The sequence below is a fragment of the Phoca vitulina genome, unplaced genomic scaffold (assembly GCF_004348235.1).
Source record: "Phoca vitulina isolate PV1807 unplaced genomic scaffold, GSC_HSeal_1.0 scaffold41, whole genome shotgun sequence".
NCBI lineage: Eukaryota > Metazoa > Chordata > Mammalia > Carnivora > Phocidae > Phoca > Phoca vitulina.
The window spans coordinates 10,794,522-10,813,655 of NW_022589744.1; the positions used below are offsets into that span (position 1 = coordinate 10,794,522).

General features: G+C 47.6%; 2 protein-coding genes across 3 annotated transcripts in view; one reads left to right on the top strand and one right to left on the bottom strand.

Annotated features, from left to right (window-relative positions):
* RAB37 (RAB37, member RAS oncogene family) overlaps positions 1–19,134 on the top strand; it is a 63,068-nt gene that overhangs the window by 26,385 nt on the left and 17,549 nt on the right. The gene's annotated exons all lie outside the window — the stretch shown is intronic.
* On the bottom strand, positions 178–2,138 carry LOC116648090 (CMRF35-like molecule 1). The gene is made up of 3 exons (XM_032429895.1): positions 1,941–2,138; positions 1,498–1,647; positions 178–1,078 (listed from the first exon to the last, which is right to left on the bottom strand). Exons 1-3 carry the CDS (start codon positions 2,121–2,123, stop codon positions 923–925), a joined length of 489 nt encoding a protein of 162 aa, XP_032285786.1. The 5' UTR covers positions 2,124–2,138; the 3' UTR covers positions 178–922.

The following is a 19,134-nucleotide window of genomic DNA, read 5'->3' on the forward strand; positions in this document are numbered from 1 at the left end:
CCAGACGCCAGACTCGGGAGCCCAAATGCCCAAGTTCAAATTTCAACTCCTCCGCTTCCTAGCGATAAAACTTGGTACATCACTGAACCTCTCTGCACCTCGATTCCTCATCTGTAAAACGGAGGCAATGATAAAGACGCCCTCATAGTGTTGTTGCAAGGATTCAGCTAGTCACTGGGGGTAGAGAATTTGGGGAAGGTGCCTGCCACATAGCATATCTGTTTCCTGTCGATGCCATAACAAATGACCACACGTTTACTGAATTCATTAACACAACATCAATTTATTCTCCTATAATTCTGGAGGCCAGAAGGACAAAATCTGTTTCACTGGACTAAAGTCAGGGTGTTGGCAGGGCTGGTTCCTTCTAGAGGCTCCAGGGGACAATCCATTGCTTGCCTTTTCTGGCCACATCACTCCAACCTCTGCCTCTGTCATCGGCTGCCTTCTCCTCTTATGACCTTCTTGCCTCCTTCTTACAAGGACCCTTGTGATTATATTTAGGGCCCACATGGAGAATCCAGAATACTCTCCTCATCTCAAAACCCTCAACTTCATACATCCACGTGGCTCCTTTTGCCATATTCACAGGTTCTGGGGATTGGGACACAGAGAACTTTGGGGGCCATTATTCAGCCCACCATACATGTTAAGCAATAAATAAAGGTTAATTATTATTATTATCATTATCATTATTACTCCCTCAGCAACTCCAGAGCATATCCCCAACCCCTCTTAAGCTGTATGGGAGAAAAAGAGATGTAGAGAGACCCCTATCTACCTCCCAAAAGCCCCCTGAGACAAGGCCGAGGCTTCAGTCCCTGGTTGGTCCTTGTGAAGTGAATGGGGGCAGAAAGCAGACAGGGCAGGAACATGCTCACAGGCCTCATGTGGGGTTCGAGAGGGGAGCCTGGAGCTCAGGCTAAGATCTCCTAATGCTGCTGTATTCCATGGATTCCTCGTGGCTCCTGCTGGGAACGTGGGCAACATGGTAGTTCATGTTGTAATAGGTTGACTCCTCATTCAAAGGCTCCCAAGACAGAGCCACGTAGGAAATGTCCTCCTTCGGAAGGGCGGCCTGTAATAAAGATTCCCAAGGGGTCAGAGAGGCAGGCAAGAGGCTTTGCCCAGGGAAGGAGAAGGACTTGGATGAGGTGGGGGCACAGAGCCTTCAGGGCAGAAGACCCTCCCTCCACTCCACGCTAGGGCAGCACAATTCACATGGAATCCCAGGCCTGTCCAGGTCTCTGCTGCCAAGCATAAGGGCCATGTCTAATGGGACTCTGAGTCCCCCAGTGCTGAGGCCGGCTATGGAGACACTTCCAAAAGCCCAAAGTCTGGGGGAGCTACACAGGCAAGTCTTTCAATGGCTATGGCTTGACCCAGCACCTGCCCCTCCTCCTCTGTGCCCCCACGGGAGGGAGAAAGCCCATCCTCAGAGCAGGGGCAATGGCAGATCTGGCTCCAAGCCCCACAGCAGCCCCACCAAGTACACACCATGGTGACATATTCCACTTCCTGCTGATTATCCAGGGCAGAGGAGGAGGACTTTGTACAGGCCTTCTTCTGGGAGGAGTTGTGGGAGGTGCTGGTTGGCTCCAGAGCCAGGTTTGCATAGCAGAGGTCCCCCTCTGGGGGCTGGACCACCTTGGAAAGAAAGCCCAGGTCGTCTTCCCCAGAGGGACACAGACCCTGTGCTTCCCTGGGTCCCCCTCTCCCAGCTTCCTCTGCAACCCCCACACCTGCTCCTTTCCAGCCCTTCCCCCTTCTGGCTGTTTCCAGAGTCCACCCCCCATCCTCCCAGGCCGTGAACACACAGACACTTGGGCATATAGTTTGTCTGATATGTTTGGACCTCAGTGCTCCTGGGAGAAGGAAAATGAGGACGGAGAGAAAGGAGCTGTCTGGGGTCTCTGGTCTGACCTCAGGGACTCTCTTACCTGCTCTGGGGATATCCCAGCAGCTAAAAGACAAAAACAATCAGAATTAGAAAGCCCACCCCTAGACTCGCAGGGCCCCCAGGTCTGGGGAAGAGAAATCTGGAAGAAAAGAGGTGAATTGGGCTCCAGGCTCAGAGAGATGAGACCTGGTTCTGACTCCTCAGATGACACACTCTGTGACATTGGTCACTTCACCTCTTTGAGCTTTCAGTTCTCCACCTGAGAAATAAGGACACCTCGCCCATCTCCCCCACATCACAGAAGGACAATCAGCTGATCGGGTGGCCCTGCCACCAATTGGCGTCCCTGGGGTTAAGTTTCCTTCTGTGCAATTGCAGGCTCAGACTAACTTCTGCCAGAAATCCTGCCTGGAATGCCCCCATTTCTCTACTAGATTGGTCACTCAGGAGTCAACTCAAAGTCACACCTGTCTTCCCAGCTACCCAGGGTGCTGAATCCCTCCGTCTTCGGCTCCATGGTACTTGATTTCTATCTGTCTTGTCGCCTCTAACCCAATGAATTCCAGTTAGTCTTCAGGTGGGCTGTGGGCTGCTGGGCGGCTGAGCCTGTCCCCTCCTTGCATCACTGGTGCCTGGCCAATCCTAGCACACGAATGTCCCCTCCAGGCTGCCCTCTGAGTGAGATGCACAAGCCGGGTCAGCATCTGATGGGCCAACTTTCAAGTGCTTGTGGTTCCTGTTTCTCTCTGCCCACCCACCCCCAATTTTATAGACAACACAGAAATAAGTTCTTTTCTCCTGGTTTTTAGTTTCAAAAGCCTAGATATTGAGGAGCACAGAAAGTACTTAGAACTTAGGTCGCAGACATACACCGGGGAGGAAACGTGATGAGCAAGAATGAGCCCCCACTCCTCCTTGACTACAAGAGTCCCCAGGCTGTGACGGGGGAGGGGTGCTGGAGAGCACCCCAAAAGAGCTGAGACCCTAGTGAGTTCTGAGGAGGGGGGTGCATTTACCGTGAGAATGTGGAAGCAGAGCCAGCCATCAGCCCCACACTCCCACCCAGCCCAGCCCAGCCCCAGCGCAGCGTCAGCCATATCTGATCACCTCTCTTCTGCTGCTTCATCTTTCTCAAGGCCAAGAGTGAGGCCGTCACCAGGAGAAGCAGCAACACAGCCAAGATGAGGGGAATCAGGATGCTGAGCTTCATGGAGTTAGCGCTGGAAACAATAAAAGAACACCATGCACCCCGGCCCACCTCCTGCTTCTGGGCCGCACCCCGGCCACCTGGTAGCAAGGAGGGCCACACACCTTTTGACCTGCAAGCCTGGGGTTTCTAGCCTGGGAACCCCACTCCTGGGTGTCCTCAGAGATGGTAAAAAAGGAATTTTTTTTAAAGGATAGGAGGGTTCCACAATGTTTCTGTGGGTCTAGACACCTAACGGAAATTGTATGGCAACGGGCTCTGGAAAGGTCTCTCCAAGTATGGGGATTAATATAACAATAAAAAAATTAAAAAAAAAAAAAGAAAGGTCTCTCCGCTTCTACACTTGCCCCTGCTGTACTGGATTAAAGAGTGTCCCCCACCCCCACAATTCATGTTCATTCAGAACCTGTGAAGGTGACCTAGTTGGAAATAAGATCTTTGCAGGTGTAATCAAGTTAATATGAGGTCCTATTGGATTGGGAGGGGTCCTAACCCAATAGCTGGTGTCCTTACAAGAGGGAAATTTAGCCACACACAGATATGCGAAGGAAGAAGGCCATGTGACAACAGAGGAAGAAATTGAGGTCACGGTGCCATAAAGCAAGGAGTAACAAGGATGGCCAAAAGCCACCACATTCTCCTTTTGAGCCCCAAGAAGGAGCCAACCATGCTGACACCTTGATCTCAGCTTCTGGCCTCCAGACTGTGTATAAATAAACATCTGTTCTTGAAGTGGCCCGGGATGTGGTGCTTTGTTAAGGCAGCCTGAGCCTGAGTCTAATGCAAAGACTATCTCTTATTCACCACTAATCACAGAATTTATAGAATAAACTCATCAATCGATGAATTAATTAACTCTATCTGGCACATTAATTATCTTTCAATTGTAAGTACCTGGAATGCAGACAGCTTGATCATTCTGTTCTTCCTAGTACCCTCTTTATTCCCCAAGAGAGTGATAGGCATGAGTGGGGGCTCAATAATTATTTGAATGAATAAATGAATGAATCCATCTCATGCTGATCAAAGACCCTAATTGATACTTATATACAGCTTTGATTCATAAAAAGAGGAAACTCTTTAACTATTACTTATTAAAAGCAGGTTAGTAAAAAGAAACTTTTGAAGAAGAACCATGAGAGACAATGGACTCTGAAAAACAAACTGAGGGTTCTAGAGGGGAGGGGGTTGGGGGGATGGGTTAGCCTGGTGATGGGTATCGAGGAGGGCACGTTCTGCATGGAGCACTGGGTGTTATGCACAAACAATGAATCATGGAACACTATATCTAAAACTTATGATGTAATGTATGGGGATTAACATAACAATAAAAAATTAAAAAAAAAAAGAAACTTTTGAAACAGAGGGCAAATGGGAGAGGTGAAGAGAGGGGGTCCTGGGTGGGGGTAGAAGAATTGGGGACCTCCCATCCAGATTCTACAAGAAAGCCCAGCAAAAGGAGATCACAGCAAGTCTAGAAACAAAGTCAAAAGAGCCAAGGAGGCGATGGAAAGAGGCCTCTGAGCTTCCAGAAAGCCACTTCAGCTGCATTGGCTGGGCAGAGTGCTAAGAAGCATGAGAGAGACTCAGTTTCTTCCTCTATAAAATGGGCATTTGTATCTGCCTACTCGTCCTCATGAAGCAGGGTCCAAGAATTAACAGACAATGGACAGAAAAGCCCTCTGTGAGCTGACAGGTGCTCTCGAGATGGGGCAAACATCAGTACTGCCATTCTTGCCATAACAGTAATTAGGGGAAACAGGATGTCTCCAAGTCCTCCCTGTTCTCCTGGCATTTGGACCAAGAGCTCTCCCTGTGGCCCTACGATATTGGTACCCCCCACACACACACACAGTGGTCACACCATCTGCACTGACTACCTGCTCGTCAGTCTCCCACCCTGCACGCTGAGCTCCTGGGGGGCAGCTCCATGTCTATGCCTCCAGAGCTCAACAAAGGGCTGGCCATGTAGAAGTTAATTCAGTAAAAATGAGATAGAAGAGTGAATGCACCAACACATCTACAAACTGTACTGGGCTCCAGGAGGAAGGATCTGAGGGGCTCCAAGGACACTGTGGGGCCTGATAGCAAGTGGGAAGAGCCCCTGGCATCCTCACCCTCTCAAAGGAGGAAAATGGTCTCGGGACAAGCTCTGGCTGGCACCTGGGACTGCAAAGGTCCCCTCATTGGAGGAGTTTGGGCCAAGTCGACCGCAGGGAACAGTGCACCGGAGCTGGCTTACCTGCCATTGGAGTGGTGGCTCACAGTCGGGGGGCCTTTGGTCTCTGCTGGTGCTGCGGACATGGTGGTTGAGGTGGTGGTGGTTGATATTGTAGCTGGTGCTAAGCATACAAACCAGATTATGCACTATTCAGCCTGCTCACCTGCCCACGGCCCTGCACGTGGCTTTGAGCCTGGGGTGGGCGGGGGAGCCTGGAGCTAGGCCATGGGAAAGTTCTATAGCCTGGACTGCTCATATCTCCCTGGCCACTAGGAGACTCAGCCTCAGAGGCAGGAAGGACTGGGTACAGGTCCAGGGAGGATGTCAAGCGGGCCCTGGAAGGATTAGAGGGGGCCTAATGTTACCTCAGGGCAAAGGCAGCTGGAGTTCAGCCACTGCCTATGACAAGGTGTCTGCCAATGCCTCCCCCAGTCTCATTTATCCAGAAAGGACAGGAGCAGAAGGAGGAGCTGGCCTGGTGGCTATAACACTCCCAAGATCTGTGACTTCTAAGCTCAGGACCACCCCTGAACAAACTCATAATGTTCAGGAAGAGCCTTTGCTTTGGGCAAGTTACTAAGCTTCTACAGGGAGGAGAGTCACTTCTCAGGAACATTTTCCAGGTTCAGTGAGACAGTGAAAGTGCTACCCTTTGCAACAGTAACACGCCTCACAGGTTCAGGTAGGGTGGGGGCTCTGTGGACTCCGTGCTGTCCCCTGGCCACAAGTGCCCTGTGAGCTGGTGCTTCTTATCTGGGGGTCAGGGAAGCAGAGCCCAACAGACCAGCTCATTCAAACCAAGGCACTGGGACCTCTGAGCTGCCCCTCCCAGGAGTGTCTGCATTCTAGAAGTACTTAAGAAGAGAACATCATTAGACCCAAATGCATATATGGCCTGTAATGGGATTTCAGGCACCAGAAATGCAGCCTTTCGACTGGGAAGGCCTTTTCGGACCTCAGGAATCAACCACAGAACCCCCACTGTGCTGGGCCTCTTCCCTCTCAGCCTGGGTATGGAACAGGGAGTGGGAATAGCCTGGCCCCAAACTCCAGAATGAGCAGGGACATGTGGGCACCAGAGGTCCAGGAAAGCATTAGCAGGAATTGGGTTCTCTGGGTCCCAAGGAAGAAGGTCCTTTGGTCTCTGCTGGTGCTGGGATGAAACTGGGACCATGACCTTGATCTCTATGGACAATAGACTCAAGCACTGTGCTGTGCAGAGAAACAGGTGCCCAGAAAGGCTTGATCCCATCCTGGAGGAGGTCCTGGGAGCCATGAGAGCATCTAAGAGAAGCCCTGTCCCTCCCAACCCATGAGGTCAGTTGGGGTCCTAGAAGAACTCAGGACTCAACCCCCCTGTGTAACAGTTCGCTCCAAGTGGCCTTAAGTCACTGGAGAGGAACCTCAGGGACCAGGACAGAGAAGACCCTGAAGAGACACCTCCACACCCACACATACTCTTACCTGGGTCAATGGTCACTTTAACTTCAACCCCAAGGTCAGGTCCAGTTCTCTCAATCCCACACCAGTAAGTGTCTGCATTGTTCCACCTGAGCTCCTCCATGGTCACAGTGAATGTGCGCAATTTGTGATTGTCCTTGATGGACACTCGGTCAGCCTTCTTGTCCCGCTCTGATCCATCAGTTCGAACGAGGATACGGCAGCGTCTCCACTCAGCTCCTCGACACCACCACTTACTATAGGTCTCCCACCCAGGTTCATAGCGACACTGCACGGTCAGTGAGCCCCGCACTGGGCCACTCACTGCATTGGACACTGCTACGAGGGCAGATGAGCCTGAAAACACAAAGCCATGTGCTTGTCACACCCCACTCCACCCCTTGAGGGCAGAGCCACAAACTCCTGCATCACAAGTAGCCCCAATAAACCCAAGAGCCTGATGAGTTGAGTAACAGTCAAAGAGGGAATACACCTTCCACAAGATAGATCTTTGTCCTTCAAAACTCCACTGGGTCAAAGCCACCACAGAAATCACCTAAGAGCACAACTATACATCTCAGAGAAACAAAAATGTCCACACTGAGCAATGACAGCTTCCGATAATCCACTCCTCCCCCTCCCTGTGGTCAATGTCATATGGAGAGCAAATGACCCAGTGGAAGGCATGGCCCCAGTCCACTTCAGCCTATTGTCCTCATGCAAGATATGGGCTCTGTGGCTTCAGATCTTTTCATTTTTCTAGAGTAGCCAGGAATCCGGATTTTGTGTGGAACCTCTCAATTTGAAAACACTGGCTTCACTCGAAATGTCCCCACCAGCAATGGAGTGTGGCCACACAAACCCCGCCTGCTAGCTGACCCTGGCTGTCAGTACTCAGCTCCAGCCCTATAGTCCTAAGGAAGGCTCTTTTCTGGAATTTTCTTTGGGCTGTCTGCTGAGGTTTGATATGAGATGCTCCTTTTACACAATTAATCTGGCAGATTTATATCTTTTCCATGTGCCAAGATCAGTACATAAATAGAGCAAAGGAATTTCTGTGTCTTTAGAATCCTAAGAAATTATCTACAAAACTATCTGGCAAATTCGTTATTGGGACAAATACTTTGATTACTGGAAAGTGTTTTCCCTCTGAATATTGTTGAATTCCCTTGAGTATTGAATATTCAAGTTCTTTGATGGTTCTTGAATCTGTTCTATTGTTTTGGTTTGTTTTTCACAGAAATTTAACCTATTTCATGGAGTATGTATTAGCATAAAGTCCTGCATTAGGAAGTATCCTTTTATAATTAAAATGTCCGTATCTGTTATTATTACACGTTCTGACCACATGCGGTCTGTGATTTGTGTGGATTACACCTGCTGCAGGATGTCCTCCTTCTGTTTCTCCTCCTCTCCTCCTTGTTTTTCTCCTGCATTAAACCACTTTTGAGATTCGTTTTTATTTCCTAAGTTATTAATTTCTCATATATGTGATTTTATTCCTCCTCTTTCCTCAAGATTACTACTTGTGCTCTTCCAATTTGCTAAGTTAAAGACAGTGACCAATTTTCTTCCTTTCTAAAATGAATTAAAGTGTGTTTAAGGCTAAGAATTTACTTTTGTCCATTTTAAAAATTGAGATATAATTCACATATCATAAATTTTACTCTTAATTTTAAAGCATATACTCTGGGGTTTTTAGGATATTCATAGAGCTGTGCAACCATCACCTCTATTTCCAGAATGTTTTCATCACCTCAGAAGAAACCCTGTACTCCTGATTTGCTCCCCCACTAACCTACGTCCTGTCTATAGATTTCTTTATTTTGAAATCTACATTTCATGTACACGTAGTCATACAATGTGTGGTCTTTTGTACCATAGGACACTAAAAAGATAAGTGGGGAGGGGAAGGGTTTCCCACAAGTGTGGCTGGATCCTGTCACCTCTCCCCGTGCTCCACTTAGGTAAACACAGGGAGATTAAGAAGGTCAACATATAATAGTAATCACTTCTTAAACTAGAAGAACACAGAAGTGAGCCTTTATAATATTTCTGAATGAAAGGGAGCACTTTCTTTTTTTTTTTTTTCAAGATTTTATTTATTTATTTGAGAGAGAGAATGAGAGAGAGAGAGAGAGCACATGAGAGGGGGGAGGGTCAGAGGGAGAAGCAGACTCCCTGCTGAGGGGGGAGCCCAATGCGGGACTCGATCCTGGGACTCCAGGATCATGACCTGAGCCGAAGGCAGTCGCTTAACCAACTGAGCCACCCAGGCGCCCAAGGGAGCACTTTCTAAGTTTAAAAATTCATGGAAGACATCACGCAAGAGTCTGTGAATTTGGCCGTTTATAAATGTAACACTTGGATATACCCCCAAAACGACTGAAGGGAGGCAAAGAACAGACTGCAAGAAATATTTAGAACCAATAACGTAGAAAAGGATTAATAATCATTTTTTTGAAAGAGTGTATAAAAGACGCACATTAAGGCTCCATTTAGAAAATTGGTAAGGGGCAAGAAAAGGCAAGTCACAAAGAGGAAATTCAGGTGGATGATAAAATTGGAAGTGTTCCATTTCCATAATCTAGCAAATGAAAACACTTTAAAGTGATGTCATTTTCACATAAGAAACCAACCAAGTTTTTGTGACTACTATATTGCTGACATGGGTGACATGGCAGGGACACACGGAGAAGCTGCTGGCAAGGATGTAACGGGTTCAACCATTACCGAAAGCAATGTGGCGATTATGTATCAAAATCATCGTGAACTTTCCTCCAGTGATCATATGCCTAGGATTTGGTCCTCAGGAAATAATCAGAGAAGCTAACAAAAACATATGCACCAAGATTCATTACATAATTATTTAAAGAGCAAAAATAAAGGAGACAAGGTTAACATCCATCAATCAGGGAAATAAATAGACAACGAAATATAATGCAGACACTGGTAATTATGCTTAGAAATACTGTTAATTATGTGGAAAATCCTCAAAGGAAGTGAAAATGTTTTTTTAAAACATCATATACAGCATAATCTCAACCAACTTTTAAAATATGCATAGAAGAACAGATTAAAAGGAAATAAGTAAAAATATTAAATGAACATCAGGTTGCCTTGGGCATTAAGATCAGGGACATAGGGCGCCTGGGTGGCTCAGTTGGTTAAGCGACTGCCTTCGGCTCAGGTCATGATCCTGGAGTCCCTGGATCGAGTCCCGCATCGGGCTCCCTGCTCGGCGGGGAGTCTGCTTCTCCCTCTGACCCTCCCCCCTCTCATGTGCTTGCTCTCTCTCATTCTCTCTCTCTCAAATAAATGAATAAAAAATCTTTAAAAAAAAAAAAAAAAAAGGGCGCCTGGGTGGCTCAGTTGGTTAAGCGACTGCCTTCGGCTCAGGTCATGATCCTGGAGTCCCTGGATCGAGTCCCGCATCGGGCTCCCTGCTCGGCAGGGAGTCTGCTTCTCCCTCTGACCCTCCCCCCTCTCATGTGCTCTCTCTCTCTCTCTCATTCTCTCTGTCTCAAATAAATAAATAAAATCTTAAAAAAAAAAAAAAGATCAGGGACATAAAGTTTTTTATTTTTCCTAACTCTTCATTTTTTTTCTGTAATTTCCTAAGTATCAACAATGAGCATTTATTACTTTCAAAATGATGGCGGGGGGTGGGCTGGGGAATAATGCCTGGACAGGGCGGTTCCGTGGCATGGTGAGCAGAATACTGGCTTCCTAAGGATGTCTATGTCCTAATCCCCAGAACCTGTAAAATATGGTAAAGCTCACATGGCAAAATGGGACTTTGTAGATGTGACTAAATTAAGGATCTTGAGATGGAGAGATTATCCTGGAGCATCTGGGTGGGCCCAAGGTCCTTCTCAGAGGGAGGCAGGAGGGTCAGAGTCAGAGCAGGAGAAGGGACGTTGAAGATGAGGTGGAGCCACACACCAAGGACATGGCAGCCTCCGGGCTGTGGAAAAGTCAAGGGATCTGATTCTCCCCCAAAGCCACCGGAAGGAACGCAGCCCTGGTGACCCTTTTAGACTCTGACTTCCAGACTGTAACATTATAAATTTGTGTTGTTTTAAGCCACTAAGTGTGTGGTAATTTGTCCCGACAGCCTTAGGAAACTCTTAAGGTGGCATTCACCCATCTCACCTGAGTACCGGAGTTGGGCCCCCACTCTTGAACTGTCTGCTCCACTCGCTTCCTGGAACCATCTTTCCGGGGGCCCACTCCCCACCAACCTCGACAGAGCACCAGCCCTGCTGTCTGAACCCTCCTGACACAGAAGGCAGCCCTGAGGGGGGTGCTGGGTGGCTCCGTCGCTAAGCGTCTGCCTTCAGCTCAGGTCATGATCCCAGGGTCCTGGGATCGAGCTCCATATCGGGCTCCCTGCTCAGCGGGGAGTCTGCTTCTCCCTCTGCCCTGCCGGCCGCTCCCCCTGCTCATGTTCCCTCTATCTCACTCTCTCTCTCAGATAAATAAATGAAATCTTAAAAAAAAAAAAAAAAAAGAAGGCAGCCTTGAGCCCCAAGGAGCAGCATCCTCAACAGGCATGGTTACTCCCAGACTAGTGGATCGAGAGTAATCCTAGATGAGGAAGAAGCTGAGCCCCAGGGGGAGGTGACAGGCTCACCATCAGAGAGGGACAGGATGGACCCCAACTCCAACACAGCACAGGACGTCAGCCAGTCTCCACTCTGGGCCAGCACACGTGGGTCTTGTCCCCGTCTGCCACCACTTATGGTGAGGCTGAAGGTGGACAAAGCAGCTAATGTTTCTCTGAAAATACAGGATACCAATCTCTTCCTTTCTCACAGAAAGTGAAGGTGTAAAGCCAGTGGGAACTCTGGTTGGTGTTTTTTCCTTGTATACCTTGGAAACAATGAACTCTTTAGAAGTGGGAAGTGGTGCAGGGTAAATTGGTTGCTTGTTATGGGAAGTTCAGTGGGAGAGGCTAGTGAGGGGGGCACAAAGGTTCACAGCACAGACCAGGTTCCTGCTTAGCACACAGCTGTGCTTGCTGGCTTCCAGTTGATGTGCCCACTCTGCCTTGATCACGCGGGTACACACGCGCACACACACACACGCACACACACACCAGTGCTACTCTCACATCTGCTCACCAACTTCCCCTGTTTCCAGATGTCAGGGGGAAAAAAGAAGCAGTCCTTTCTGTGCATTTGCTGCCCTGCTGATTTGCCTAAAGTCTCACCCAGATCTGCCTTCTTCATTCCTACGACCCATCCCAGCTTTGCCTTTACCAGCTTTATGGTCCTGGACATGTCACTTTCCTCCCCTAAGACTTTTCCCCCAGACACAGTGATATTCTCCCAGTCTGCCCTACCAGGCTGTTCTGAAGCATGTGAGGAAGCCACACAGCTCGTCCATTCCTCAGGCCTGCTCAGGCCAGGCTCATGTCCCTATCACAGCCTTTGTGCTCACTGTTGGCCTGTGCCTGAAAACCTGCCCCTGATCCTAAGTGCTTGCTCCTTCTCGTCCTCCAGGCCTCTGCTCAGACATCTCCTCCCAGAGGCTCCTTGCAGCCCACGCCATCGATAGCGCCAACCCCCTGCTCCCTGAGGCTCACTGTGTCAGGTCACCTAGCTCAGGTCTCCTTACAGCACCTACCACTTCTTGGAAGTATCATTTTCATTTCTCTGACTGATGGAATGATCAAATTCGACCACATAAAATACTCACAAATCATAAAGGGCTGTCCACTTGCCGTGAACACCTTCTTCCAGAGCCTCAGATCCACACAATGCCAAATGCTACCCAGAGACTTTTCTACCAGGAGAACTCCACCACTCCTGATTCTTCCCTCTGCTCCTTGATTATGTTCATACTGACATATGATTCCCATACCACACAATTCACCCTTTTAAAGTGTACAACTCAGCAGTTCTTAGGACAATCACAAAGCTCTGCAACCATCACCACACCCAATTCCTTTTTATCACCCCAAAAAGAAACCCCTGACTCATTAGCAGTCACTCTCCCTTACTCCTTCCCCCAGCCCGTCGCAACCACTAATCTACCTCCCGTTTCTGTGAATTTAGGTATTTCAGATATTTCATAGGCATGGGATGGTACAATAGATGGCCTCTTTTGCCTGGATCCTTTCACTTAGCACAATGTTTCCAAGGTTGGTCTGTGTTGTAGCATGTGTCCGTATTCATTTGTTTTTATAGCTGAATAATATTCCATTGTATGGGTATGCCACATTTTATTTATTCATCCATCAGTTGATGTACATTTAGGTTGTTTCCAGTTTTTAACGATTATGAGTAATGTTGCCATGAGCATTTGCAAACAAGTTTTTACATGGACATATGTTTTCAATTCTCTTGGGTATACACCTAGGAGTAGAATTGCTGGATCATGTGGTAACCACATGTTTATCATTTTGAGGAATGTCAAATTGTTTTCCAAAGTAGCTGCACCATTTTACATGCTCATGAGCAATGCATGTCCTCTACAGCTAATGTCAAGAGTTTCAAGTGTTCAGTTCTATGAAAAAGAAAGATGGGGAGTATGGTAATCCTATTTTTCCCTCTCCATGAGTTACATTCACTCACTCAACTAATACTTGCTATTTGTCTAATCTATACCTCGTATGTTTGCAGGAGCAAAAATCCCTGCCTTCCTATGGCTTATGTTCTCTCAAGGTGGGGGAAGGGAGGACTCAGACATAGAGAAAAATAATGCAGGGGAATTGCTATTTTAATGAGGTTTCTTATCAGTGCAAGCCTCAGTGAGAATCAAAGTGGCTATATGAAGAAGAGCATTCCGGGCAGAGAGAACAACAAGTGCAAAGGCCCTGAGGCAGGAGTGTACCTAACATGTTCAAAAAATATCTAAGAGGCCATTTTGGCTGCAGTGGGTTGAGCCAAGGGAGCAGAGTAGAAGAGGTGATCAGGGAGATGATGCGGTGAGAGAACAAGGAGGTGCACCTTTTAGCTTCTGGAAGAACTCTATGTTTTTACTCTGAGTAGGATAGGAAGTCATTAGAGGGTTTTGACCAGAGGAAAGACAGGATCTGGCTTGCATTTCCCAAGGATCATTATGGGATATGAGAGAAGAGATGAATGACCTCAGGTTTTGCCCGAGTACCTAGAAAAGTACCAAACACAAAGCTTGCCAAACACAAAGATGGAAGAGAAAGGAATTCGAGAGGGGAAGATATGCTCAGGTCACATTTGAAATGTCAACATCTTAGTGGAGAGTTGAATGGGCAGTTGACTAAAAGATTCTGGGGTCCAGGGTGATGTCCAGGCTAATGTTACAACATCAGGCGTCATCTGAATAGAGGTGGTATTTAAGCCAAGAGAGGAGAGGAGATCAATGAGGGAATGGCTCTAGAGCTCTAGAGAGAGAAGCCCAAAACCGAGCCCTGCGGCCCTCCAGCATTTCCAGGTCCAGAAAATCCCCTTAATTTTTAATCAAAATGGTATCCATCAACTTACAGTTTCCTTCCACCACCATCCCCATCTCAGCCCCTCAGCAACTTCTACTATTTCCTTCTACCCCAAATGCCTAGAACCACGTCTCCCTCCCTATCTGGCAAACTCCCTGCTTTCTTTCCTCCAAAGCCGCCTCCATCCTCACTCCTTCCCTTCTTCATAAGGCGTTCTCGAAGGTGACAGTGCAGAAGCAAGTGTTCACCAGCTCTCCTGAGCAACCAGGGCTCCTCTGTTTCTCTTAGACCAGGGGGGCCCATCAGTCCAAGTCCATTTGGAAAAATCAACCTCTGGGTGGTCAGGAATTATGCCTTGTGCAGGGTGAGGAATAGGGTGGATGACACACACAGATTCACTACTTGGAGAAACTGCTTAGAAATGGAGCCTGTTTCCCAGAAGGACCCCTTGCTGGGCCCCCTCCTCCCTCCACCAGCCATTTCATCCTGCCCCAGAAGCTATTCTCTGGTACAGACCCAGGCCCCCCTCACCTGCACGCTGGAAGAGGAGGAAGAGCAGCAGCAGGTTCATTCTCTCTTCGCACAAGCCCCCCTTGATGGAGCCAGTCAACTCCGACCTAGCTCCGGCATCTTCCAACCTTCTGCTTTCCCCACCCTTGAACTTCCTCCTTTGGCCACTTCCCACTGGTGAAGAAACGAAAAGAGGAAGGAGGTAGAAGGGGTGAAATCTCAAGGCAAGAAGCAATGCAACAAGTCTCAGTGATCAGGAGTAAGTTTTTTAGAAATACCCTCCTGTCTGCAGCCACGAAGCATTCTCTAAAAGGAGGACTTTGCTACTCTTTCTAGGCTTTGGTGGAAATTTGCAGACACAGACCCAATGGGTGGGGCTGGCTCTTACTCAATCCTTCTCCTCTGATGGGAAGACTGGGCAGAGTGAACCCAGCTCCATCACAGAAGTCTTGGAGAGCCGAAACTGAGAGACACAACACCAGCCACATGGAATTTCAGGTGTAGCCTTGGGAGCCCAGGAGGTCAGGAATTCAGCTGAGGGGAGCTTGGGCCCAAAAGCCAGAGGAGAGATTCTAGACCAGAGAGTGGAATGAGGAGGTGGAGAGTATCAAACCCCAGACTACAAAGAAAGGGGTTCAAAGAGTAGGGGTATGTGAGCAGGGACCTACTGGTCCAATGGGCAAGAGGGGCCTCTGTCCTCAGAACATACTGGAAACTCTCATGGCTGTGCCTTAGACCAAGTAAGAGCCTGTGGATATTGATGCCAACCTGAATCCTCCAGACACTTGCCAGTTATACCAGGGCCTCCTTCCTGAAGAAAGCTGCTCATTGCTCATGGCTACTACCCCCTCATTCCTCATTCCCCCCCTTATAATAACTACCTGTGGAAGTAAGAAGAAGGTCAGCACCAGCTTTGCCTGTCTTACTCCTTCTTTCTGACAACTTTGTGCCCATTCCCCATCTCTCCCATCAGGACGCCAGCAAGCCCCAGGGTGGAGCACAGAAGCCAGGAAATGAGGAATAGGGTGGATGACACACAGGTGGATGACACACACTTTCTCATATTTTGCCCCTGGAGCCAGTTTTGCTAAGTGTCACACACGCCCTGTGACATCTTGAGAAGCGAGAGTCCCAAGGAGGGACATAAGCCCCTCACACCCTAATCAGGAATGAGTAGGTGTGCAGGAGGCTTATTTGCACACACATTAAAAAAACACAGCAGCTGATAAGCCAAGCTTTTCCAGGATGTGGCCAGAGACAGCTTTCCACTTTACATATCTCCAGACCAATGAGGTAAGATCAACAATCTGGAGTGAGGGCTCGGTCAGCCCTCCATCCCCATTGCTCAACAAGCCCATCCTCTGCACTGTACAGTTATGCTGAGAGACATCAGCCTCTGCAAACAAGGGTAGTATTTGGCTTCCAGGGGAAATGACCAAGGAGTTAAGCAAGCTGGGACATCCCTGAAAAACAAGGGAGCAGATGTTTTGAGAGTTGTGGGTAAACTTTCCTTTCTTGGACATAGGGGGTAAGGAATGACCAGTATCTGAGGTGCTCAAAGTCCTGCCTGTGGCCCGGCCCTCTGCTCCTGGGCCCAGTTTACCCAAGTGTTAGGAGTTAGTTGGACAATTAGGTAGTCAGGGTCAGGGTCCCAACAAGAAAATAGGGAGCCAGGACAGCTAAGACAAAACCACACTAGCATCCTGTTTTACAGCTTAGACAGGATCACAATAGCATCCTGTCTAGCAGTCTCTGCAGAAGTGACTTTTGCAAAACATCCTGAAACAAAACAATTAACCTTAAAACATTGGTCACTATCACAAGTTAAGGCAGTTAGTCTTCAGATGTCAGCCCCAAAGACCAACATGTGAACAATAACCTGATAGGTAGACGGGTGTGTGATCAAAGCCCTGATCGACACATCTTAGCAGCCAATCCACACGGGCCCACACTCAAGATGCTCAAAATACATCTGCAAAAGAGCTTATAAAAACTCCAAGATTTGAATGCCAGAATGGCAACCCTCTTGGGTCCCCTCCCTCTCTGGGAGCTTTGTACTCTTGCTCAATAAACTCTTGCTGCCCACCACTCTTCATCTGGTCTACCTCTTCATTCTTCGAAGCGGCATGACCAAGAACCGCGGGCACCACGGGAATAAAAATCCTGTAACACAAGGAGAATTCTCTTTTGAGTCAAGAACAGAATTATCTGAGTGTCTCTGAATGGTGGCAAGACTGCTCCTCAAAACAAGTGCCTCTGGGGACTACAGGAAAGTCAGGCTGCTCTGGGGGCCCTGCATCCTCCAAAACCTACTGGAGGCTCTAGTCCTGGCTTGGCCATTAACTTCTGCATGTGTCAGCTCCCTCCCTGGGCTCCCATGTCCCCATCTGTGAAAGAAAGGATTGGATGGATCATCTGAGGTTCCCCTGCCCTAAAGCAACTGTGTATGTGTGTGTGCGCACACAAACACATGCTCATGCATGAATATAAGTGCTTGTGGATATGTGTGCATGCATGGATGAACATGTGTGGCCTGTTTGTGCTTGTATGTGAGCATGTGTGGGAGCTGTGTATATATATGTGTATTGCACTGCTAATGCTATGTGTGCACACATGTATGTTGTGTGTGTGCATGCACGCTGTGTGTGCTATGGTGATTTGGGTGCACACATGTAATGTGTATGCATGTGTATTACCTGTGTGTGTCGATGCATTGATTGGGTTCTCCTGGTTACAAGGAACAGAGACTTGTTCAAGCTACTTTTCTTGGTCACTTTGGACTTGCAAACTGCAATATTTTCAGAACCCACTCTATTCATGGGGGGAGGAGGTCCTGTACTGAAAGGGTTGGTTTTGTTGGGTCTCTCCCACTCTGGATTAGAAGATCCATGAGGGCTGTATCCCCAGTGGCTAACACCACATCTGATACATAGTAGATGCTCAGTAAATAATTGTTGGAAAATGAATACATAAAGAATTGTTTTCACTGCATTGTCATTCTTCTCCTGGCCCTGTAAGCTCTGCTAAGGAACTCTGTATCATCATAAACCATAGCTGTTCTCAGCAACTGTCCTGAACTCAGTTCACCTTGGGCCCAACCACACTTCTTCTTTTCTACCCACTTCGTGCTACACTCTATATTTTATATAGTTATCACATCAAATCCTCACTACAAATATAGAGGAAAGGCGATGTTATTCCCATTTTTCAGACAAAGAAATCTAGGCTCAGAGAGCAAGTAACTTGTCCAAAGTCACATGCTAGTAATTGAAAAAGCCAGGATTCAACCCTGGGCCTGGCTCATAAAACCTACCATCCTGCTTCCTGCTAGAGAGGCTGAGACAGAAGCCAGCTGCCCTTTGGTCCTGCTCAGTGCTCACAATGAGGAAGGAACCTGACAGCCAAGAGTTAATAAGACAGCACATCCTTGAGCTGGCTGTCAGCAGAGTATCCACTCCATGGCTATTTCTAAAACAGGTTCTCCCAAAATGAAAGAATGTATTGTCATGAACTGGAAATTGTTTTAACAAAACAAGTCACTGATAACACTAACCTTAACATCTTCCAGATCTAATGCTGTTTTTCTGCAGTCTATGGAAGGGGAAACTGAGTCTCAGCCAAGTTCTTATCCAGGCACTCAAGCAGAGGCAAAGTTTATTTTTGAGAAAAACACAGGTCTCCAAAGAGTGGGTGAACACTCTGGAAGGACAAGGTGAAAGAGTGCTGTGATTTTCAGGACAGAGTGTGGGCTGCTTTCCCACCTACCCCTCAGGAATCTAAGGTAACACTCACTGAAATCGACAAAGTGAAATTGCTGTCATTCAGGCTCCCTCTGCCCAGAGGACCTGATCTTTTTTTAAGCACTGTTTAGTGGGCTGGATTTATTTGAAAGAAATAAAATCAAGCAATTGTTCAGCAACAGTTAGGCTAGACATTGGCCTTCCTCTTTGCTTTTACCTGAGTTACCCAACACGGTGTGCCTCCCCAACACATACCAGACATATTTCTGAATTACAAAGGAATGTGTGTTCATTACAGAAGGAGAATGGAATGTAAATGAACATAAAGAATGCATTTTAAATCACTCCTGATCCCCCCATGCAGAGACAACTGCTGTTTAATATATGTATGTGTCTCCAAAACCAATGTTTTGCTCTTTTCTGTAGAAAAGCAATTTATTCCAGGTTAAGTAAAGGATCACTCATGTAGGAGTTTACTTAATCAACCAGTTTATTACACTTATTAGGGATTTTTAATAGAGAAAAGTACAAAAAGAAAACATGGTCCATGATGCCCACTCTCAAGTATTCCCAGTTAACACTTTTGTAAAAATGTAATGCAAGCAATGTTTTGAAGAAGAAGAAGAATGGGAGGAGGAGGAAGAAAAGGAAGGAAGGAAGGAAGGAAGGAAGGAAGGAAGGAAGGAAGGAAGGAAG

Bases quoted from the DNA above. Each gene is read 5' to 3' on its own strand.
- LOC116648090 (XM_032429895.1), bottom strand. From the start codon at position 2,123: ATGTCACAGAGTGTGTCATCTGAGGAGTCAGAACCAGGTCTCATCTCT. The intron at 1,648-1,940 runs GTAAGAGAGTCC...TTTCTTTCCAAG, and splicing joins CTGGGATATCCCCAGAGCAG to GTGGTCCAGCCCCCAGAGGG. The intron at 1,079-1,497 runs GTGTGTACTTGG...TCTTTATTACAG, and splicing joins AAGTGGAATATGTCACCATG to GCCGCCCTTCCGAAGGAGGA.